The sequence below is a fragment of the Molothrus ater genome, chromosome 32, assembly GCF_012460135.2.
Source record: "Molothrus ater isolate BHLD 08-10-18 breed brown headed cowbird chromosome 32, BPBGC_Mater_1.1, whole genome shotgun sequence".
NCBI classification, from domain to species: domain Eukaryota; kingdom Metazoa; phylum Chordata; class Aves; order Passeriformes; family Icteridae; genus Molothrus; species Molothrus ater.
Genome location: NC_071659.1, coordinates 1,400,045 through 1,423,824, shown reverse-complemented (window position 1 = coordinate 1,423,824; position 23,780 = coordinate 1,400,045). Strand labels below are relative to the sequence as shown.

Sequence of the window (23,780 nt, the reverse complement as noted above, 5' to 3'; positions counted from 1 at the left end):
CCGGCAGCGGGGAGGTCACCGGGGGTCACCCGGCCCCGTGCGACACTCGGGGGGTCCCCGGGGGCGCCGGTGCTGAAGGACAGCTCCGCCCCCTCCCTCCCTCCTCCTCCTCCTCCCCCTCCTCCTCCTCCTCCTCCTCCTCCCTCTCCCTCCCTCTCCCTCCTCCCGCTCCTCCGCCGGCCCCGCCGCCGCCGCGGCCGCCGCAGCCGCGCCTGGGCCGCCTCCCCCGGCCGCCCGCCCGCCCGCCCGCCCGCCGTGCCCGGGCGCTGCCGCCATGCCCCAGCCGGCCCCGCCGCGCCCCGCAGCCGCCGCCGGCGCACCATGAAGCGGCAGAACGTGCGGACGCTGGCGCTGATCGTCTGCACCTTCACCTACCTGCTGGTGGGCGCCGCCGTCTTCGACGCGCTCGAGTCCGAGGCGGAGACGGCGGAGAGGCGGCGGCTGGAGGCCAAGAGCGACGAGCTCAAGAGAAAGTACAACCTGAGCGCCGAGAGCTACGGCGAGCTCGAGCGGGTCGTGCTCAAGCTCAAGCCGCACAACGCCGGCGTCCAGTGGAAATTCGCCGGCTCCTTCTACTTCGCCATCACCGTCATCACCACCATAGGTACCGGCTGCCCCCGCCCCGCCCGGCAGATCCCGGTTCGGGTTTTTTCCCGGTGGGATCCACGCGGGAAGCACCGGGAAAGCCCCGCCTGTCCCCGAGGGAGCGGGAGGAAATCGGGAGCTCGGGGCTTTCGCCGCCCGGAGACCCCCCCCGCCACCGCTGCCGCCGCCCGTCCCGCTGGGACCGCGGCGATCCCTCCGCTCGGTTCCTCCGGCACCGGGAAAAACCTGCCCGGACCCCCCCTCTGTCCCATCCCTTGGGATCGGTGCGGTCCCCCTGCCCGGCTCCCCCTGTTTCCCATCCCTTGGGATCGGTGCGATCCCTCTGCCTGGACCCCCCTGTTTCCCCTCCCGGTGTTTTCGGGGCGATCCCCCTGCCAGGACCCCCTCCCTCCTATCCCGGTGTTTTCGGGGCGATCCCCCTGCCAGGACCCCCCTCTTCCCCATCCCGGTGGGACCGGGGCGATCCCTCTGCTCGGTTCCTCCGGCACCGGGAAAACCCCCCCGGTGCTCTTGGTCCCATCCCTTGGGATCGGTGCGATCCCTCTGCCAGGACCCCCCTGTTTCCCATCCCGGTGTTTTCGGGGCGATCCCTCTGCCCGGCTTCCCCCGTTTCCCCTCCGGGTGTTTTGGGGGCGATCCCCCTGCCCGGTGCCCCCTCCCTCCCATCCCGGTGTTTTGGGGGCGATCCCCCTGCCCGGTGCCCCCTCACTCCCATCCCGGTGTTTTGGGGGCGATCCCCCTGCCCGGACCCCCCTCTTCCCCATCACGGTGTTTTGGGGCGATCCCTCTGCCGGGACCCCCCTGTTTCCCATCCTGGTGTTTTTGGGGCGATCCCTCTGCCCGGTGCCCCCTCTCTCCCATCCCTTGGGATCGGTGCGATCCCTCCACTCGGTTCCTCCAGCACCGGGAAAAACCTGCCCGAACTCTCCTCTCTCCCACCCCTTGGGATCGGGGTGATCCCTGTGCCCGGACCCCTCTCTCCCATTCCCTGACATCGCGGCAATCCCTCCCCGGCTCCTCTAGAACCGGGAAAAACCTGCCAGGACCCCCCTGTCTCCCACCCCGGTGTTTTGGGGGCCATCCCCCTGTCCGGTCCCCTCCTCTCTCCCGTCCCGGTGGGATCCGGGCGATCCCTCTCCGGCTCCGGGAAAAACCTGCCCGGTCTCCCCTCTCTCCTATTCCGGTGGGACCGGGGCCATCCCCCTGTTTCCCATCCCGGTGTTTTCGGGGCGATCCCCCTGCCCGGTCCCCCCCGTTTCCCATCCCGGTGTTTTGGGGGCGATCCCCCTGCCCGGTCCCCCCTGTCTCCCATCCCTTGGAATCGAGGGCGATCCCCCTGCTCGGATTCCCGTCTCCCATCCCGGTGTTTTGGGGTGATCCCTCTGCCCGGTCCCCCCTGTCTCCAATCCCCTGGGATCGGGGCCATCCCCCTTCCCTGATTCCCGTTTCCCATCACGATGTTTTTGGGGCCATCCCCCTGCCCGGATTCCCGTCTCCCATCTCGGTGGGATTGGGGCAATCCCTCTCCAGCTACCCCAGAACCGAGAAAAAAACCCCGGACCCCTTTCTCTCCCATCCCGGGGTTTTCGGGGTGATCCCCCTGCCCGGAACCCCCTGTTTCCCATCCCTTGGGATCGGGGCGATCCCCCTGCCTGGATTCCCATCTCTCCCATCCTTTGGGATCGGGGCAATCCCCCTTTTTCCCATCCCGATGTTTTTGGGGCCACCCCCCTGCCCTGATTCCCGTTTCCCATCCCGATGTTTTTGGGGCCACCCCCCTGCCCTGATTCCCGTTTCCCATCTCGATGTTTTTGGGGCGATTCCCCTGCCCTGGTCCCGTTTCCCATCCCGATGTTTTTGGGGCGATTCCCCGCCCAAGCCCCCCCCAAATCCCCGATCCCGCAGTGCCGAGGCTCCGCCCCACCCTTCTCCCACCGGGAAACCCCCGCGGGACCCCCGGGACCGGGGAACGCTCCCGGCCGGGACCCTCCCGACCCTGGGATGTGTCCCCAAGGTGCTGTCACCCCCCCTAAGGTGGCTCTGCTGGCCCGGACCCCCCTGTGGGACCCCCAGCCCCATGGGGACAGGGAGGTGTCCCTGTAGTGTCCCCAGCCCCATGGGGATAGGGACGTGTCCCCGCAGTGTCCCCAGCCCCATAGGGACAGGAACGTGTCCCCATAGGGTCCCCAGCCCCATGGGGACAGGGAGGTGTCCCCGCAGTGTCCCCAGCCCCATAGGGACAGGGACGTGTCCCCATAGGGTCCCCAGCCCCATGGGGACAGGGAGGTGTCCCCGCAGTGTCCCCAGCCCCATGGGGACAGGGAGGTGTCCCTGTAGGGTCCCCAGCCCCATGGGGACAGGGACGTGTCCCCATAGGGTCCCCAGCCCCATAGGGACAGGGATGTGTCCCCATAGTGTCCCCAGCCCCATGGGGACAGGGAGGTGTCCCTGTAGGGTCCCCAGCCCCATGGGGACAGGGAGGTGTCCCCACAGTGTCCCCAGCCCCATAGGGACAGGGAGGTGTCCCCGCAGTGTCCCCAGCCCCATGGGGACAGGGACGTGTCCCTTTAGGGTCCCCAGCCCCATGGGGACAGGGACGTGTCCCCGCAGTGTCCCCAGCCCCATGGGGACAGGGGTGTGTCCCTTTAGGGTCCCCAGCCCCATGGGGACAGGGACGTGTCCCCATAGTGTCCCCAGCCCCATAGGGACAGGGAGGTGTCCCCGCAGTGTCCCCAGCCCCATAGGGACAGGGACGTGTCCCCATAGTGTCCCCAGCCCCATAGGGACAGGGACGTGCCCCTGTAGTGTCCCCAGCCCCATAGGGACAGGGAGGTGTCCCCGTAGTGTCCCCAGCCCCATGGGGACAGGGACGTGTCCCCATAGTGTCCCCAGCCCCATGGGGACAGGGAGGTGTCCCCGCAGTGTCCCCAGCCCCATAGGGACAGGGACGTGTCCCCATAGTGTCCCCAGCCCCATAGGGACAGGGGTGTGTCCCTGTAGTGTCCCCAGCCCCATAGGGACAGGGACGTGTCCCCATCCTGCCAGGCTCTCCCAGCGGGTCCCCCATTCTGTCTGTCTGTCCCCTACTGCTGTCCCCCACTCTCAAGGATGTCCCCAGCCCTGTCCCCACCCTGGGAGTGTCACTGAGGGTGTCCCCTTTGGCACCTATCCCTCTGTCACCCCCATTGTCACCCCCCTGTCACCCCCATTGTCACCCCCTGTCACCCTCATTGTCACCCCTCTGGCCTTTGGGTCCCCTCCAGGGGTGGCTGGGGTCACCCAATGTCCCCTGCTTCCCAACTGTCCCCCAGACTCAGCCCTAGGGAGGGCCTGAGGGGTGGGGACAGCGAGGGGACATGGCAGGGACAGCAGTGACACAGGGCCCTGGCCGCCATTTCCACGGGTCCCATGGGGAGAGGGGAGGGATGGGATGGGATAATGGGATGGGGGACACCAGCTTAGGGACAGATTTTGGGGTGTCCCTGGGTCCCCAGAGCTGTCACAGGGATTTTGGGGTGTCCCTGGGTCCCCAGGGCTGTCACAGGGATTTTGGGGTGTCCCTGGTTCCCCAGGGCTGTCACAGATTTTGGGGTGTCCCTGGTTCCCCAGAGCTGTCACAGGGTTTTTGGGGTGTCCCTGGGTCCCCAGAGCTGTCACAGAGATTTTGGGGTGTCCCTGGGTGCATTCCCAGGATTGGGACAGGGATATTGGGGTGCCTGTTTGTTCCTGGGGCTCAGATCCGGGTATTGGGGTGCTCGTGGGTTCCCAGATTTGGGGTGTGGATGCGGGGAGGTTTCACAGGCCCTAAATCCCGGTGTGTGGAAGCAAAAGAATTCCCGGAGCTGAAACGCTGGGCTCGGGGTGCTCGTTATTCCCGGAGTTTTTATCCCGGTGTTTGTCATTCCCAGAGCCGTTATTCCAGTGTTGGTTATTCCCAGGGCTTCCATCCCAGGGTTTTTTTTTATTCCCAGAGCTGTTATTCCCACTCTCAGGGCGTTCATTATTCCCGGGGCTGTGTTCCCAATGTTCATTATTCCCATTATCCCGGTGTCAGGCTGTTTGTCACTCCCAGCACTGTTATCCCGGTGTTTGTTATTCCCGTTTTTTTTCCACCCAAGTTTATTATTCCCATTATCCCGGTGTCAGTGTCAGGGTGTTCATTATTCCCAGGGCTGTTATCCCGGTGTTTGTCATTCCCAGAGCTGTTATCCCAGTGTTTGTTATTCCCAGGGCATCCATCCCAGGGTTTTTTTTATTCCCAGAGTTGTTATTCCCACTTTCTGGGTGTTCCTTATTCCTGGGGCTTTTATCCCGGTGTCAGGCTGTTATTCCAGGGCTTTTATCCCGGTGTTTGTCATTCTCACCCTCAGGGCGTTCGTTATTCCAGGGCTGTTATCCCGGTGTTTGTTATTCCCTCAGGGTGTTCATTATTCCCGGAACTGTTTTCCCAATGTTTATTATTCCCCGGGTCAGGGTGTTTGTCATTCCCGGGGTTTTTATCCTGGTGTTTGTTATTCCCGGGGCTTTTATCGCTGTGTTTTACACTCCCACCCTCAGGGCGTTCATTATTCCCGGGGCTGTTTTCCCAGTGTTTGTTATTCCCATTATCCCGGTCTCAAGCTGTTTGTTATTCCTGGGGTTGTTATCCCGGTGTTGTTATTCCCGGAGCCGTTATCCCAGTGTTTGTAATTCCCAGAGCTCTTATTCCCACTCTCAGGGTGTTCCTTATTCCTGGGGCTTTTATCCCAGTGTCAGGCTGCTATTCCAGGGCTTTTATCCCGGTGTTTGTCATTCCCACCCTCAGGGCGTTCATTAATCCCGGGGCTGTTTTCCCAGTGTTTGTCATTCCCATTATCCTGGTCTCAGGCTGTTTGTTATTTCCAGGGCTTTTATCCCGATATTTATTATTCCCGGGGCTGTCATCCCGATGTTTGTAATTCCCGGAGCTGTTATTCCCACCTTCTGGGTGTTCCTTATTCCTGGGGCTGTTATCCCAGTGTCAGGCTGTTATTCCAGGGCTTTTATCCCGGTGTTTGTCATTCCCACCCTCAGGGCATTCATTATTCCCGGAGCTGTTATCCCGGTGTTTGTTATTCCCTCAGGGTGTTCATTATTCCTGGAGCTCTTTTCCCAATGTTTATTATTCCCCGTGTCAGGGTGTTTTTTATTCCCGGGGTTTTTATCCTGGTGTTTGTTATTCCCGGAGGTTTTATCGCTGTGTTTTACACTCCCACCCTCAGGGCGTTCATTATTCCAGGGACTGTTTTCCCAGTGTTTGTTATTCCCATTATCCCAGTGTCAGGGTGTTTGTCATTCCCAGGGCTTTTATCCTGGTGTTTTTTATTCCCAGGGCTTTTATCCCGGTGTTTGCCATTCCCACCCTCAGGGCGTTCATTATTCCCAGGGCTGTTTTCCCAATGTTTATTTATTCTCATTATCCCAGTGTCAGGGCATTCGTTATTCCCGGGGCTTTTATCCCAGTATTTGTTATTCCCAGAGCTGTTATCCCGGTGTTGCCATTCCCAGTATCCCATTATCCTGGTATTCACTATTCCCGTTATCCCAGTGTTTCGTATTCCCTTTATCCAGGTGTTTATTGTTCCTGTTATCCTGGTGTTTTCAATCCCATTATACTGCTGTTTGTCATTCCCATTATGCCATTATCCCGGTGTTTGCCATTCCCATTATCCCACTATGCCGGTGTTTGCCATTCCTGTTATCCCATTATCCCCGCATTTGCCATTCCCATTATCCCATTATCCCAGTGTTTGCCATTCCCATTATCCCATTTTCCTGGTGTTTGCCATTCCCATTATCCCATTATCCCAGCGTTTGCTATTCCCATTATCCCAGTGTTTGCCACTCCCATTATCCCGTTTGCCCGGTGTTTGCCATTCCTGTTATCCCGGTGTTTACCATTCCCATTATCCCATTACCCCATTATCCCAGCGTTTGCCATTCCCATTTTTCCAGTGTTTGCCATTCCTGTTATCCCAGTGTTTGCCATGCCCATTTTCCCTCTGTTTGCTATTCCCATTATCCCATTATCCCACTGTTTGCCATTCCCATTATCCCATTATTCCGGTGTTTACTATTCCCATTTTCCTGGTGTTTGCCATTCCCATTGTCCCAGTGTTTACCATTCCCGTTATCCCGGCTCCGGCCTCTCCCGGCTGCCAGGAGCAGCTGGAAAAGCTCTGGAATTGCGGCCGATCCTCCGGTGTTGGACAGGATGGGAGGAATTGGGAATCTCCAGTGGGATCCAGCAGGATCCAGTGGGATCCAGCCCATCCCAGGAATCCCGAAATGCCGGAGAGGGGCACGGATCCACTGGGATCCATCCCAAGGATGGATTGGGATCCCGCTCTGCCTCTCCCGGGATTCCTGATCCCGGAATTCCCAATCCCACTGCCAGGAGCTGGGAATGCTGGAGCGGGGCTGATCCCAACCCAAAGGTTGCATCCCAAAAATTCCAGCCACTCCCAATGCTCCAAACCTTAAATCCTGGAGTTGGGCTCCACATGGGAGCTGCTTTGGGATTGGGACGAGGATTCCCAATATCCCAAATGTTGGAATTGCAGAGGGAATGGCCCCAAATGGCTTTCACTGTATCCAGCCTGATTTTCCCGGAATTTCCAGGGATGTGGGGAAGGGGCTGGGACACCCGGATGTGCGGGAAGATCCCAGAATCCCACAATCCCACAAAATCCATTATTTGGGTGGCTGCATATGGCAGCAACACTGGGATGGGGCTGGAATGAGAAGAGACCCCTCCAAATCCAGGGAAAAGGGGGAGAAAATCCCTTTATTCCCATGGAATTGGATTTTCCAGGGCAGGAAAAAAAAGGGATTTTCCCAGGAATTCACCAGCCAGCTCTTGGTGGGACAGGGAAAAGCCAGACTGGGATTGGGAAGCAGCTCCTGAGGTGGGGGAGATCCCGGTGGGGGAAAATCTGGGATTACAGATCCTGGTGGGAAAACTTTGAATCCATTTGGGGTTTGGGGGTTTTTCCTTTTTTCCATGAAAAAAAGCCGGGAGAGGAGCAGCTCCCGCCGCTGCTCCAAAGCTTTCCCGAGGCTCCCGAGAAATTCCCGGGGTTGGGATGTCCCCTCTGTCCCCATCCCGCAATTCCAGAGGCTGGGATGTCCCCTCTGTCCCCATCCCGCAATTCCAGGGGCTGGGATGTCCCCGGGGTGGTGGCAGTGTCACCGGCAGTGTCCCTTGTCACCCCTGACGCTGTCCCGAGCCAGGGCGGGCTGCTCTGGCTCTGGATGCCTCCCAAAAACACCGATCCCAAAAGTGCCAATCCCAAAAACCCCGATCCCAAAAACCCCGATCCCAAAAACCCCGATCCCAAAAGTCACAGTCCCAAAAGTGCCAATCCCAAAAACCCCGATCCCGAAGTCCCGATCCCAAAAGTGCCAATCCCAAAAACCCCAATCCCAAAGTCCTGATCCTAAAAGTGCCAATCCCAAAAGTCACAGTCCCAAAAACCCCGATCCCTAAAATCCTGATCCCAAAAATCCCAATCCCAAAAAAACAGATCCTAAAAAACCCGATCCCAAAAGCCCCAATCCCAAAAACCCCGATCCCAAAGTCCCGATCCTAAAAGTGCCAATGCCAAAAATCACAGTCCCAAAAAACCCCAATCCCAAAAACCCCGATCCCAAAAATCCCAATCCCAAAAAACAGATCCTAAAAAAGCCAATCCTAAAAACTCCGACCCCAAAAACCCCCATCCCAAAAAACCCTGATCCCAAAAACCCCATTTCCAAAAGTGCTAATCCCAAAAACCCCGATCCCAAAATCCCGATCCCAAAACCCCGCTCCCAAAATCCCGATCCCAAAAACCCCGCTCCCAAAACCCCGATCCCAAAATCCCCGCTCCCAAAATCCCAATCCCAAAAAGCCCCGCTCCCAAAATCCCCGATCCCAAAACCCCGCTCCCAAAATCCCGATCCCAAAACCCCGCTCCCAAAATCCCAATCCCAAAAAGCCCCGCTCCCAAAATCCCCGATCCCAAAACCCCGATCCCAAAATCCCGATCCCAAAAACCCCGATCCCAAAATCCCGATCCCAAAAATCCCGATCCCAAAATCCCCGCTCCCCCAGGGCCGGTCCCCGCCCCGCCTCCCCCGCGGCCGCGCGCAGCGGGAGCAGGTGGCGAATGTCCCCGCGGTGTCACCATCTGTCCCCGCCGCCGCCCGCCCCGGCCCCTGCCACGGGAACAGCGCCCGGCGGGAGGCCGGGCCCCTCTGTCCCCGTTTGTCACCTGCTGCTGTCCCCTGTGGTCTCCCCCTGTCCCTTTCTGTCCCCGTTTGTCACCCCCCCCCTTGTCCTCCTTCTGTCCCCTCTGTCCCCTCCTGTCACTCACCGTCCCCCCCCCCCCCCGTCCCCTCAGAGCCCCCCCCTTACCTTCTGTCCCCTCCTGTCACCCCCTGACCCCTCTGTCCCCTCAATCCCCTGTCCCCTCTGTCCCCCCTGTCCCTCCTGTGTCCCTGTCCCCCCCTTTTCCTCTCCGTCCTCTCTGTCCCCCCTGTCCCCCCTGTCCTTCTGTCCCCTCTGTCCCCCCTGTCCCTCCTGTGTCCCTGTCCCCCCCTTGTCCCCCCAATCCCCCCTGTCCTTCTGTCCCCTCTGTCCCCCCTGTCCCTCCTGTGTCCCTGTCCCCCCCTTGTCCCCTCAATCCCCCTTGTCCCCTCTGTCCCCTCTGTCCCCTCTGTCCTTCTTGTCTCCCTGTCCCTCCTCGTCCCCTCTGTCCCCCCTATCCCCTCTGTCCCTCCTGTCACCCCCTGACCCCTCTGTCCCCTCAATCCCCATGTCCCCTCTGTCCCTCCCGTCCCACTCTGTCCCCTCAATCCCCGTGTCCCCTCTGTCCCCTCTATCCCCCCTGTGTCCCTGTCCCACCCTTGTCCTCTCTGTCCCCTCTGTCCCCTCAATCCCCCCTGTCCCCTCTGTCCCCCCTGTCCTTCTTGTCTCCCTGTCCCACCCTGTCCTCTCAATCCCCTCTGTCTCTTCTGTCCCCTCTGTCCCCCCTGTCCCTCCTGTGTCCCTGTCCCCCCCTTTCCCCTCAATCCCCTCTGTCCCCTCTGTCCCCTCTGTCCCCTCAGTCCCCATTTGTCCCTCCTTGTCCCCTCTGTCCCCCCTGTCCCCTCTGTCCCTCTGTCCTCCTGACCCCCGTGTCACCTCTGTCCCTTCTGTCCCCTCTGTCCTCTGTGGGGGGAAATCTCTGGGAATTGTTGGGAATTGCTGGGATAAGGAGCTCTCTCTGTCCCCTCGGGACATTCCTGCTCCCATTCCACAGGAAAAAAACCCCTATTTCCATGGAAATTGCTCCTTGGGATCAGCAGGGAAAGGGGAAATCCAGGGAATTCCTGCCCCAATTCCAGGGTTGGAATTCCTCCCAACCCCTCCTGGACATTCCTGCCCCCATTCCACAAAAAAAAAAAACATTTCCATGGAAATTCATGCTGGCACCTCCCGAACCATCCACAGGCTTTGGAATTAACAGCAGGAAAAGGAGAATATTCCTGGAATTCCTGGAATTTTCCCAGGAAAGTGATCCCAGCCATCCCAGGGGTTGTTGGAGCATCCCATCTATTGTTGGAATTGTTGGAAATTGCTGGAAAATTGTGGGAATTGTCAGAAAATCGGGATCGCTTCCCTCCCCTGTTCCACTCTGGGATTCCTGGATGTTCCTCCTGACTCCTCTGCATCCAGGGGTTTTCCTGCTGGGAATGAGCAGGAAGGGGCTGGATAAGGATGAGGAGATTTCCCATTGGGATCGGAGCCGCTTCCCACTGGGATGGGGATTTAGGGGCACAATCCCAGCCCGGGTTGGATCTGGCGCCTTTTCCTGGGAATCTCTTCCCAAGGAGGCTCCGGCAAAACCCGAGCTGGGGAGGCCTTGGGGTTGTTTCCATGGGATTCAGGTCAGGGATTGGGATCGGGATTGGGATCAGGATTGGGATTGGAATTGGGATTGGGATTGGGATTGGGTCTGAGATCCAGATCAAGATCATGGTTGGGGTCAGGATTGAGATCAGGATCAGAGTTGGGATTGGGGTCAGGATTGGGCTCAGGATCAGGATTGGGATCAGGATTGGGCTCAGGATCAGGATTGGGGCCCCTCTGGATCCTCCCTCCCCATCCCCCTCTCCTGCCCAGGCCATAAATTCCTGTCTTTTTTCCATCCAGGAGCGACACCATTAATTAATTCCCATTAATTCCCGCCCCTGGCCTTTCCCAGCTCATTCCTTCCAAAATCCCAGCAAGTCCCGACCAGGAGCGAGGAACGAGAACCGTGGGCCAGGGGGATCAGCACCAGGGAAAGTCACCCCAGATTTCCGGAAGTTTGGGAGTTTTTCCCGTTTTTTCCCAAGCACCAGGGCTGGTGGCTTGGGCTCAGGGTGGATCCGAGAGCCTGGAATGGGATTTCTGGGATGGATGGTTGGAATCAGCAGCTCCCAGGGAAAGGGACTGGATCCATTCCTCCTTTCTGTCCTGCATCCCCATTCCCACCCTGCATTCCCACCCCATATCCCTGTCCATATTCCCACCCCATATCCCTGTCCCCATTCCCACCCTGCATTCCCATCCCATATCCTCCTCCTGCATCCCCATCCCACATCCCAACCCCATCCGACATTCCCACCCCACATCCTCATCCTATAATGTCCATCCCTCATCCCACACCCCCATTCCCATCCCATAAAATCCATCCCAATCCCCATTCCATATCCCCATGCTACATCCCCATCCCATAATCTCCATTCCAGTCCCCACCCATACCCCCATCCCACATCCCCATTCCCATCCCACATTCCCACACCACATGCCCATCCCATAATCCCCATCCCTCATCCTCATTCCAAATCCCCACTCCATATCCCCATCCTCATGCCATATCCCCACTCCACATTCCCATCCCAAAATCCCATAATCTCCATCCCCATCCCAAAATCCCCACCCCACATCCTCATCCCCATTTTCCTGGGAAGGGCCTGGACACCCATCCCCGACCATTTTGGGACACAAATCCACCCCAAAATCCACCCCAAATCCATCCCTAAATCCACCCCTAAATCCACCACTAAATCCACCCCAAAATCCACCCCTAAACCCACCCCAAATCCATCCCTAAATCCATCCCTAAATCCTTCCCAAAATCCACCCCCAAATCCACCCCTAAATCCATCCCAAAATCCATCCCTAAATCCATCCCTAAATCCACCCCTAAATCCACCCCTAAATCCATCCCAAAATCCACCCCTAAATCCATCCCTAAATCCTTCCCAAAATCCACCCCTAAATCCACCCCTAAATCCACCCCAAAATCCACCCCTAAATCCACCCCAAAATCCATTCCAAAATCCATCCCAAAATCCACCCCAAAATCCATCCCAAAATCCACCCCCAAATCCACCCCTAAATCCACCCCAAACTCCACTCCAAAATCCACCCCAAATCCATCCCTAAATCCACCCCAAAATCCACCCCAAAATCCATCCCAAATCCACCCCTAAATCCATCCCTAAATCCACCCCTAAATCCACCCCTAAATCCACCCCAAAATCCACCCCTAAATCCATCCCTAAACCCACCCCAAATCCATCCCTAAATCCATTCCTAAATCCTTCCCAAAATCCACCCCCAAATCCACCCCTAAATCCACCCCTAAATCCACCCCAAAATCCACCCCCAAATCCACACCTAAATCCACCCCAAACTCCACTCCAAAATCCACCCCAAATCCATCCCTAAATCCACCCCAAATCCATCCCTAAATCCACCCCTAAATCCACCCCAAAATCCACCCCAAAATCCCTGAGGGGTTTTTATTCGGGCCCCCCTTCCCGCTGTGGGCCCCCCCCTTTTCCCGGGCCGGGCGAGGGCCGGCACGGGCGGGGGGGGGCGGGAAGGGGCCTGGCGGGGTCCCAGAATCCAAGGAAAAATTGCCAGTTTTGGCGCAAACAGGGAGCTTGGCCGGCGCCGGGATTTTCCATGACTCCATCCCGACCCCCCCGGCCGCGGCAGGCGCTGGGGGAGGGGGAATCAGGCACCCCCCACACCCCAAAAAATCCCGGGGGAGGGGGGGGGGGGGATCCCGCTGAGGAGCCGAGTCCCTTTGGGAATGGTGCGGGAATGTGGGGGGATGTGGGAATAAAGGGGGGAGATCAGGGTCCGGCCCCACATCCAACCCCGCCCCCCCACCCAAATCCCACTGGGAATGGGGGGTCCTGGGGGTCCCTGATCCTTGGGATCACACGGGGGGGATCCTGGAATGTTCCAGCACCCCCACCATGGAATGGGATCCCGATTTTCTGGGGGGGAATGTGGGAGAAGGGGAGAGATGGGAGAGGGGATTTGGGGATGGGGATGGAGGGATGCATGGATGGATGCATGGATGGAGGGAGGGAGGGATGGATGGATGGATGGATGGATGGATGGATGGATGGATGGATGGATGGATGGATGGATGGATGGATGGATGGATGGATGGATGGAAGGATGGAAGGATCCATGGAACCATGTCTCCATGGATGGATGGATGGATGGATGATGGATGGATGATGGATGGATGATGGATGGATGGATGGAGGGATGCATGGATGGAGGGATGGATGGATGGATGGATGGATGGATGGATGGATGGATGGATGGATGGATGGATGGATGGATGGATGGATGGATGGATGGAAGGATCCATGGAACCATGTCTCCATGGATGGATGGATGGATGGATGGATGGATGGATGGATGGATGGATGGATGGATGGATGGGTGGATGGATGGATGGATGGATGGATGGAAGGATCCATGGAACCATGTCTCCATGGATGGATGGATGGATGGATGGATGCAGGGATGGATCCAAGGAACAGCTGGAACACGGGCAGTCGGGATTTTGGGAGTCCCAGCTCTCCATTCCCAGTTCAGCCCATCCCAGATCCCATCCCACTGCTCTGGCTGCAGGAGGTGTCCCCATGTCCCCTTCCTGCTGCCCCCAGCCCCATCCAGGGATTTTGGTGTCCCCACATCCCTTCCTGTGTCCCTCAGGCCCACCTGGGGATTTTGGTGGCCCTGCAGGACCCAGGAGTCCCCTGCCCGTGTCCCCCTGTTCGTGTCCCCCTGCCCGTGTCCCCCTGCCCGTGTCCCCTGTTCATGTCCCCCTCTCCATGTCCCCTGCCCGTGTCCCCTGCCTGTGTCCCCTGCCTGTGTCCCCCGTCCATGTCCTCTGACCATGTCCCCCTGCCCATGTCCCCCTGTCCATGTCCCCCTGCCCGTGTCCCCTGTCCATGTTCCCTAACCGCGTCCCCCTGGCCATGTCCCCCTGCCCTTGTCCCCCTGGCCATGTCCCCCTGGCCATGTCCCCTGCCTGTGTCCCCCTGCCCATGTCCCCTGTCCATGTCCCCTGTTCATGTCCCCCTCTCCATGTCCCCTGCCCGTGTCCCCTGCCTGTGTCCCCTGCCCGTGTCCTCTGTTCATGTCCCCCTGCCCATGTCCCCCTGTCCGTGTCCCCTGTTCATGTCCCCCTGCCCATGTCCCCCTGTCTGTGTCCCCCTGCCCGTGTCCCCTGCCCGTGTCCCCTGCCCATGTCCCCCTGCCCATGTCCCCCTGTCCATGTCCCCTGTTCATGTCCCCCTGCCCGTGTCCCCCTCTCCATGTCCCTTGCCTGTGTCCCCTGCCCGTGTCCCCCGTCCATGTCCTCTGACCATGTCCCCCTGCCCATGTCCCCCTGTCCGTGTCCCCCTGCCCATGTCCCCTGCTTGTGTCCCCCTGTCCATGTCCCCTGCCCATATCCCCTAGCAATGTCCCCCTGTCCATGTCCCCCTACCCGTGTCCCCCTGCCCATGTCCCCCTGCCCATGTCCCCCTACCCGTGTCCCCCTGCCCATGTCCCCCTGCCCATGTCCCCCTAACCGTGTCCCCTGTCCATGTCTCCCTGCCCGTGTCGCCTGCCCGTGTCCCCTGCCTGTGTCCCCTGGCCGTGTCCCTCGGTGCCAGCTCCGTGTTTTCCAGGACAGGCTGGAATTCCGCTGTCCCCAGCACCTGCTGCCATTCCCAGCCGCCATCTCCAGGCGCGTTTGCTCTTCCCGGGCACGCGGGGGTCTCTGGGGACAGCTGCGTCCCCTCCCCCGGCCTGGGGACAGCTGGGGTGGCCCCAGCACTGGGAACTGCGGGATCCTTACTGGGAGCAGCGGGATCCTTACTGGGAGCAGTGGGATCCTTGCTGGGAACAGCGGGATCCTTACTGTGAGCAGTGGGATCATACTGGGAACAGTGGGATTATACTGGGAGCAATGGGACAATGATCCCTACTGGGAACAGTGGGATCATACTGGGAACAGCGGGATCCTTACTGGGAGCAGCGGGATCCTTACTGGGAACAATGGGATCCCTACTGGGAACAGCGGGATCCTTACTGGGAACAATGGGATCCCTACTGGGAACAGTGAGATTATACTGGGAGCAATGGGACAATGATCCCTACTGGGAACAGTGGGATCATACTGGGAACAGCGGGATCCTTGCTGGGAGCAGTGGGATCATACTGGGAACAGCGGGATCCTTACTGGGAACAGCCGTATCCTTGCTGGGAACAGTGGGATCCTTACTGGGAACAGTGGGATCCTTACTGGGAACCATGAGATTCTTACTGGGGACAGTGGGATCCTTACTTGGAACAGCAGGATCCTTACTGGGAGCAGTGGGATAATGATCCCTACTGGGAACAGTGGGATCCTCACTGGGAACAGTGGGGTCCTTGCTGGGAACAGTGGGATCCTTACTGGGAACAGCAGTATCCTTACTGGGAGCAGTGGAATTTTTACTGGGAACAGCGGGATCCTTACTGGGAACAATGGGATCCTCACTGGGAGCAATGGGACAATGATCCCTACTGGGAGCAGATGCTGATCCTTACTGGGAGCAGTGGGATATGGGGACGGGCTGCCACGAGGAGGCTCCTTCCATGCCCTTCCCCATTCCCTGCATCCCTGCCCCATTCCCTAAATCCCCCTTTCCCATTCCCTGCATCCCCTGCCCCATTCCCTAAATCTCCCTGTCCCTGCTCCCTGAATTCCATCCCCTGCTTCCCTGATTTCCCTGTCCAGGTTCCCTAAACCCCCTACCCCATTCCCTGCATCCTCTGCCCCATTCTCTGCATCCTCTGCCCCATTCCCTGCATCCCTGCCCCATTTCCTAAATCCCCCTTTCCCATTCCCTAAATCCCCTGCCCCATTCCCTGCATCCCCCTTCCCCATTCCCTGAATCTCCCTGAATCCCATCCCCTGCTTCCCTGATTTCCCTGTCCAGGTTCCCTAAACCCCCCGCCCCACTCCCAAAACCCCCTGCCCCATTCCCTGCCCCATCCCCTGCCCCTCCCGGAGTCCCCATCCCCATTCCCGCAGATCCTTCCCTGCCCGTTCCCAGCCCGTTCCCGCAGCTGTCCCGCTAATCCCGGCCATCCATCGCCCCGACAGCCGGGATCCGCTCCAGGCCCGGGGCCAGCCCTGCACCTGCTCCGGGGCCGGATCCAGCCCCGCTCCTCCGGCCCTAAAAAGGCCAGGATCGGCCGCGTTCCTGCGGGACGTGTCATCCTCCCTCCCTGGGGACACGATCCCTGCTCCCGGCCCTGCCCGGAGCGGGATCCCGGCTCGTCCCGGCCCCGCTCGGCTCCAGGGACACCCCTGGGAGCTGGGAAGGGCCGGGGGGCAGGAGGTGGGGAACGAGCCGGAATTCCAGGGGTTATTCCCGGCGGATTTCCCGGCTGGGATGTGCCTTCCTCTCCAACACAATTCCTCGCCGCCCGCGGGTCCCGGAGGGATTTGGGGGTCGCCCCTTGGGCCGTTTTCCCGGGGTTTTCCCTCTCCTGCCATTCCCGACCTTCCCCCCACCCTCAGACGTGCCGGAGCTCAGGCAGCTCCTGCTAAAACCGGGAACGGGGGGGGATCGGGGGATTGACCGACGCTTGGAGAGCTCATAAACTCCCTTCCCTCGGGAAAGGGCGCTAAAAATAGCTGCGGGAGGCCGGGGAGGGATGGAGAGGCTGGAGGGGGCAGGAAAGGGCAGGAGGATGCTCAGGGAGGCTTTTGGAAAGGCACCCGTGGGCACTGCGGGAGGCTCCGTCCCAAAATCCATCCCAAACAGTCGGAACGGGGGATTGGGGAATTGCTGGGGAGGGGATGGGGAAGGGCAGGATGAGGGCTCGGGATGTGGGACTGGAGGGAGAATGAGGGGCTGGGAGAGAGGGACACAGGGAAGGGACAGAAGGAATTGGGAGAAAGGGACACGAGGAACAGGGAGAGAGGGACACAAGGGACAGGGAGAGAGGGACACGAGGAATGGGGAGAGAGGGACACGGGCTGGGAGAGAGGGACACGAGGGGCTGGGAGAGAGGGACACGAGGGGCTGGGAGAGAGGGACACAGGCTGGGAGAGAGGGACACGAGGGGCTGGGAGAGAGGGACACGAGGGACAGGGAAGGGACAGAAGGAATTGGGAGAAAGGGACATGAGGAGCAGGGACAGAGGGACACGAGGAACGGGGAGAGAGGGACATGAGGGGCCGGGAGAGAGGGACACGAGGGGCTGGGAGAGAGGGACACGAGGGACAGGGAAGGGACAGAAGGAATTGGGAGAGAGGGACACGAGGGGCTGGGAGAGAGGGACATGAAGAACAAGGAGAGAGGGACACGAGGGACAGGGAAGGGACAGAAGGAATTGGGAGAAAGGGACATGAGGGGCAGGGAGGGAGGGACACGAGGGACAGGGAAGGGACAGAAGGAATGGGGAAGGAACAAAAGGAGCAGGGAAGGGACGCAGGGAAGTGTCACGAGGAACAGGGATTGGCACAAGGAATAGGGAAGGGACACGAGGAACAGGGAGAGAGGGACACAGGGAACATGATGGGATATGAGGAACAGGGGAAGTGACACAGGGAACAGGGAGGGGACACAGGGAAGGGACACAATGAACTGGAAAGGGTCACAAGGAGCAGGGAATGACATGAGGAATAGGGAAGGGACATGAGGAATGAGAAGGACGTGAGGAACAGGGAGAGAGGGACACAGGGAACTGGATGGGACATGAGGAACAGGGTAGGGACACAGGGAACAGGGAAGGGGCATGAGGAGCAGGGACAGAGGGACACAAGGGGCAGGAAGGGACACAGGGAACAGGGAGGGGGCACACAAAGCGGGGATGGATCAGGGGATGCTCTCAGGTAATGCTCCAGTGATGCTCCAGTGATGCTGCAGTGATGCTCAGCTGTTTCTCAGGTGATGCTGCCAGGTGCTACTCCAGTGATGCTCAGAGAATGCTCAGGTGATGCTTTCAGGCAATGCTCAGGTGATGCTGCCAGGTGGTTCTCTCAGGTGATGCTCCAGTGCTGCTCAGCTGACGCTGCCAGGTGATGCTTTCAGGCAATGCTCAGGTGATACTCTTAGGTGGTGCTGCCAGGGGATACTCCAGCGATGCTCAGAGAATGCTCAGGTGGTGATGCTGCCAGGTGGTTCTCTCAGGTGATGCTCAGGGGATGGTTTCAGGTGTTGCTCTTCTGCAATGTCCAGATGATGCTCCCAGGTGATTCTCCCCAGGTGTTTCTCAGGTGAGGCTTCAGCGAGGCTGCAGTGATGCTCTCAGGTGCTGCTCAGGTGATGTTTTCTGGTGATGGTCTCTGGTGTTTCCCAGGTGTTTCCCAGGTGTTTTCCCAGGTGCTGCTCTGTGATGCCCTGGTGATGTTTTTTGGTGATGCTCAGGTGTTGCTCTCCAGACATGATCTCAGGTGCCACTCTCAGGTGTTGCTCTCTCTCCCATGAGTCCCTTTCCATCAATTCCCTCCCATGGACTCCCTCCCATGGATTCCCCCTCCATGGATTCCGTCTTTGTGGATTCCCTCTCCATCAATTCCATCCTATTGATTCCCTCTCCATGGATTCCCTCTCCATCAATTCTATTCAATGGATTCCCTCTCTATCAATTCCCTCCCATGGATTCCCTCTCCATGGATTCCCCCTTTGTGGGTTCCCTCTCCATCAATTCCATCCTATTGATTCCCTCTCCATGGATTCCCTCTCCATGGATTCACTCTCCATCGATTCCTCCAATTAATTCCATCTCCATGGATTCCATCCCATGGATTCCTTCCTATCGATTCCCTCTCCATGGATTCCATCCCTGTCTCCCACAGGCAGGATCCCACGGCAGCTCCTCCTTGTAGGAGATCCCACGATCCCGGTTTTCCAGATCCATCCATGTCCCATTGAGGGTGGCAGTGAGGGGGACTCAGGACTGGGATTAGGGACACAGGACCGGGATTAGGGACACAGGACCAGGATTAGGGATGGGATGAGCTCCCCTCAGCATTCCAAAGGTTTGGGGACTGGTCTGGGATCACAGCTGGGATAGGCCTTGGAAAAGGGACTCAGGAATGCTCCGAGTCCAAGGGAAGACGTTCAGACTCTCCTTCCTGTTCCTGTCCGCTCCTGGTTTTCCTGGGAAAGGGAAAGGGAAAAGGAGGAAAAGTTTAAAAAAAATGAGAGGAAAAGGGAAAGGAAGAAGAAGGAGGGAAAGAAGGAGAAAGAGGAAAATGTGAAAGAGAAGAAGGGAAAGTAGGAAAGGGAAGGTGAGGGAAGGTAAGAAAAAGAAGGGAAGGAGGAAAAACTTTTTAGAAAAGGAAAAGGAGGAAAAGGAAAATGAGAAAGAAGGAAAAACTAAGAAAGAAAAGGAAAAGGAAAAGGAAAAGGAAAAGGAAAAGGAAAAGGAAAGGGAAAAGGAAAAGGAAAAGGAAAAGGAAAAGGAAAAGGAAAATTAAAGAAGAAGAAGAAAAGAAAAAAAGATAAATGGAAAGAAAAATTATAAAGAAAGGGAAAGATAAAGGGAAAAGAGGAAAAGGAGAAAAAGGAAGAAAGGGAGGAAAATATGGAAAAGGAAAAAAAATGAGAAAGAAGAAAGAGAGTGGGAAAGAAAGAGAAGGAGAAGGAAAGAGAGAGGGAAGGGGACAGAACACGGAAAGGAAAAGGAAAAGGAGGAAAGGGACAGGAGAAGGAGAAGGAGAAGGAGAAGGAGAAGGAGAAGGAGAAGGAGAAGGAGAAGGAGAAGGAAAAGGAAAAGGAAAAGGAAAAGAAAAAGGAAAAAGGAAAAAGGAAAAAGAGGAAAGGGACATGAACAGGAAAAGGGACAGGAAAAGGGAGCAGCTGGTTCTTGCCACCCCCATCCAAGGCCCGTGCTGGCCCTGCCCGCGGCATCCCGGGATCCATCCGGGAGAGCCGATCCAGGGCCACAGGGCGGGATAAATCCCATCTGAGCGGCGCGGGATTACGGGAGCGCAGCTGTTCCCGGGCTGGATGCGGATGCAGCCCCCGGATGGCGGGAACTGGGGCACCGGGACAGGGGACAGGGGGTGACAGGGGACAGACGGAGCGCTCGGCCCTGGTGACCGCCAAAATCCCTGATTTCCCCATCTACAGAGAGTCTGGGATGGGAATTTTGGGAATTTTCCCAAACCCAGGCATGGGGAAGGTGCCCCCATCCAAGGCTCCAACCAAACGTTGTCACTGGGGCAGCATTCCCAGAGAAGCTGTGGCTGCCCCTGGATACCTGGAAATGTCCAAGGAAATGTTGGAGGGAGCTTGGAACAACAACCTGGGATGGTGGAAGGAGTCGGGGTTGGAAGAGGATGGGATTTGAGGTTCCTCCCCACCCAAACCACAATAAAGGACACTCAGAGTCCATTCAGAGGGATTTTTATGGAAAAGGGAGGAAAAGGGAAGGGAGACCCTTCCTGGAGTCCTGAGACTCCAGGTGAAGCCCCTGATTCCTAAAACTCTTTCTGGGAGAGGAGTTGGGATGGGGCTGGATCCAACGCCAGGCTGGGAGAGCAGCTGGGAACGTGCAGCTGGATCGGGGAAGGATCCAGGGAATCCTTGGAGCCTTTTCCAGAGAGAAAGGAGAGCTGGGATTGGGGCAAGGGCTGGAGGGGCAGGAGCCAGGGAATGGCTTCCAGTGGGAAAGGGGAGCTTGGGATGGTGGGATCTTGGGAAGGGATTCCTGGCTGGGCTGGGATTCCCAGAGAATCCCTGGATCCCTGGCAGTGTCCAGGGGTGGATTTGGAGCACCCTGGGATGGTGGGAGATGTCAGGCTTGGGACGGGATGAGCTCTAAGCTCCCCTCCCACCCGAGCACTTTGGGATCCCGCAGCCCTCCCGCCCTTCCCGCCGACATTCCCCACTCCCGATTCCCACCGGGAGCGCTGATCCGGCCCGGCTCTCCCTCTCTCCCCGCAGGCTACGGGCACGCGGCGCCCAGCACGGACGGCGGGAAGGTTTTCTGCATGCTCTACGCGCTGCTGGGCATCCCGCTGACCCTGGTGATGTTCCAGAGCCTGGGCGAGCGCATCAACACCCTGGTGCGCTCGCTGCTGCGCCGCCTCAAGAGGCGCCTGGGCATGCGGCGGCCGGAGGTGTCCATGGCCAACATGGTGACCATCGGCTTCTTCTCGTGCGTCAGCACGCTCTGCATCGGCGCCGCCGCCTTCTCGCACTACGAGAACTGGAGCTTCTTCCAGGCCTACTACTACTGCTTCATCACGCTGACCACCATCGGCTTCGGCGACTACGTGGCGCTGCAGAAGGACCACGCGCTGCAGACGCAGCCGCAGTACGTGGCCTTCAGCTTCGTCTACATCCTCACGGGGCTGACGGTCATCGGCGCCTTCCTCAACCTGGTGGTGCTGCGCTTCATGACCATGAACGCCGAGGACGAGCGCCGCGACGCCGAGCAGCGGGCGCTGCTCAGCCGGGGCGCTCGCCCCGGAGCCGTGGCCGCCGTCCCCGAGGCCTCCGCGGTGGCCCCGGCCGAGAGCGGCTTCAGGAACGTCTACGCCGAGGTGCTGCACTTCCAGTCGGTGTGCTCGTGCCTGTGGTACAAGAGCCGCGAGAAGCTGCAGTATTCCATCCCCATGATCATTCCCAGGGATTTGTCCAGCTCGGACACGGGCGTGGAGCGCAGCCACTCCTCGCCCGCCCGCTGCCCCGAGACTCCGGAGCACCGGTGCTTCTGCCGCTCCCGGCGCTCCGCCATCAGCTCCGTGTCCACCGGGCTCCAGAGCCTGGCAGCGTTCCCGGGATTCGCCAAGAGACGCAGCTCCGTGTAGCCCCCATCACACCCTCCCATCCCAGACCCCTCCTGGAGCGGGAGGAAGCCGCTCTGGACTCGGGAGCGACGCCGGAGCGGGGCCGTGACGGTTGGCTCCGGAATGGATTTTAATTTAAAACCTCTCGGATTTGGATTTTAATTTAAAACCTCTTGGATTTTAATTTCACACACACACACACAAAAGAAACCCAAACCACTCCTTGAAAATGTGAAACTTGGGAGAGCGGGAGAGCCTCGGAATCCGGCGGGGACTGGGGGGGCACCTCCCGCTGTGGGCAGCCTCTCCACGCTCTGGATCCTCGGGAATTCCCCGGGAAGCGCAGAGGGACCCGACGGCCGCGGAAATCAGGCTAAGAGGGGCTTAGCCGGAGCTTTTCCACATCAGCCGCCCGGAAAAGCAGCCGGGAGTCACGTAGGCTGCTCCAAACCCTGGGATTTGGGGCCGTCTTAACCCAAATTCGCGGCGGGGCAGAGCTGGGAGTCCTCGGGATTTAGCGGGAATCATCCGCGGGAGGCTGGCTGATCCCACAGGATTTCTGTGTCCGTCCACGCCGAGGGTCTGGGGATGGCATTGTTCCCCTCAGGAAGGTGTTTGGGGGAAATCTGGGATATTTTCCCCTGGGATCCCCCATCTCCATCCTCTCCAAGGCTCCAGGGATGGAATTATTTCCCTCAGAGTGGTTTTGTCGGGGATAATCTGGGATATTTTCCCTTGGGATCCCCATTTCCGTTCTCTCCAAAGCTCTGGGGATAGAGCTGTTCCTCCTGGAATGGTATTTTGGGGGAAATCTGGGATATTTTCCCATTGGGATCCCCATCTCCATCCTCCCCAAGGCTTCGGGGATGGAATTGTTCCTCCTGGGAAGGAATTTTGGGGAAAATCCGGATATTTTCCCCCAGGATCTCCCATCTCCATCCTCCCCAAGGCTCCAGGGGTGGAATTGTTCCCCTCAGGGAGGCTTTTTTTTGGGATATTTTCCCCTTGGATCCCCATCTCCATCCTCACCAAGACTCTGGGAATGGAATTTTTCCCTCGTGGAGGAATTTTAGGGACAATTATCCCCCCAGGATCCCCATTCCCATCCTCACCAGGACTCCGGGGGTGGAATCTTTTTCCCTCTGAGAGAAATCTGGGATATTACAACACTCCTCCATGCTTTCCTCCACACCCCTTCCCACCGCCACCCTCACTCCCGGGACACTCCCGGAATTCCCTGGGATACCCCGGGGGTCACCTCTGTCACCACCACCCCAACAGGGGAGCAAAACTTCCCTCCTTTCCCATTCCCGCCCTTCCAGGTTGGAATTTTCCCCTCCCAGCACCCAAAGCCCCTCCAGGGGACACAGAGGGGACACGGAGGGGGGACCCTCCTGGAGCGCTGGAGGTGGCAGGGGGGCACTTTGGGGATGTTCCGTCACCTTTCCAGAGAGGAAAACAAACAAAAAAAAATCCATGGATTTCTGATCCTCGAGCTGTGCATTTGTGAGATTCCTGAGGATATTTATTACCACCGGCGCTGTCCACGGAATTCCAGAAATATCCGTCGGAGAGGAGGCTCGGGGGACGCTTCCCGACGATTCCAGGGAGGAATTTCTGCATCTTCCTCGCCCAGGGGCGCCCGATTCCTACCGGGGAGGGGTCCCTGGTTCTCATGCCAAAGCCGGTTCGTCCCGCGGGGTTCGATTCCTTGGAGAGAGAAATAAAGGATTGTTGGAAGCTCGGGAGTGTCTGGGATCTTCCCGAGGGACCTGGAGAGGGAGGGAGGGCTGGGAAAGGAGGATCCCGATCCTCTGGGATCCTGGCTTTGCTTCCCATGAGGATTGGGAAAGGAGGATCCCGATCCTCTGGGATCCTGGTTTTGCCTCCAGAAATTCCCTTGGGATTGGGAAAGGAGGATCCCGATCCTCCGGGATCCTGGTTTTGCCTCCAGAAATTCCCTTGGGATTGAGAAAGGAGGATCCCAATCCTCTGGGATCCTGGTTTTGCCTCCAGAAATTCCCTTTGGATTGGGAAAGGAGG

At 58.6% G+C, this 23,780-nt stretch overlaps 1 protein-coding gene across 1 annotated transcript; it reads left to right on the top strand.

The window, feature by feature from the left end:
• Window positions 1–321: 321 nt before the first annotated feature.
• Window positions 322–23,481, top strand: KCNK3 (potassium two pore domain channel subfamily K member 3). Its single transcript, XM_036405193.1, has 2 exons — window positions 322–604; window positions 20,890–23,481. Exons 1-2 carry the CDS (start codon window positions 322–324, stop codon window positions 21,756–21,758), a joined length of 1,152 nt encoding a protein of 383 aa, XP_036261086.1. The 3' UTR covers window positions 21,759–23,481.
• The last annotated feature ends 299 nt before the right edge of the window (window positions 23,482–23,780 follow it).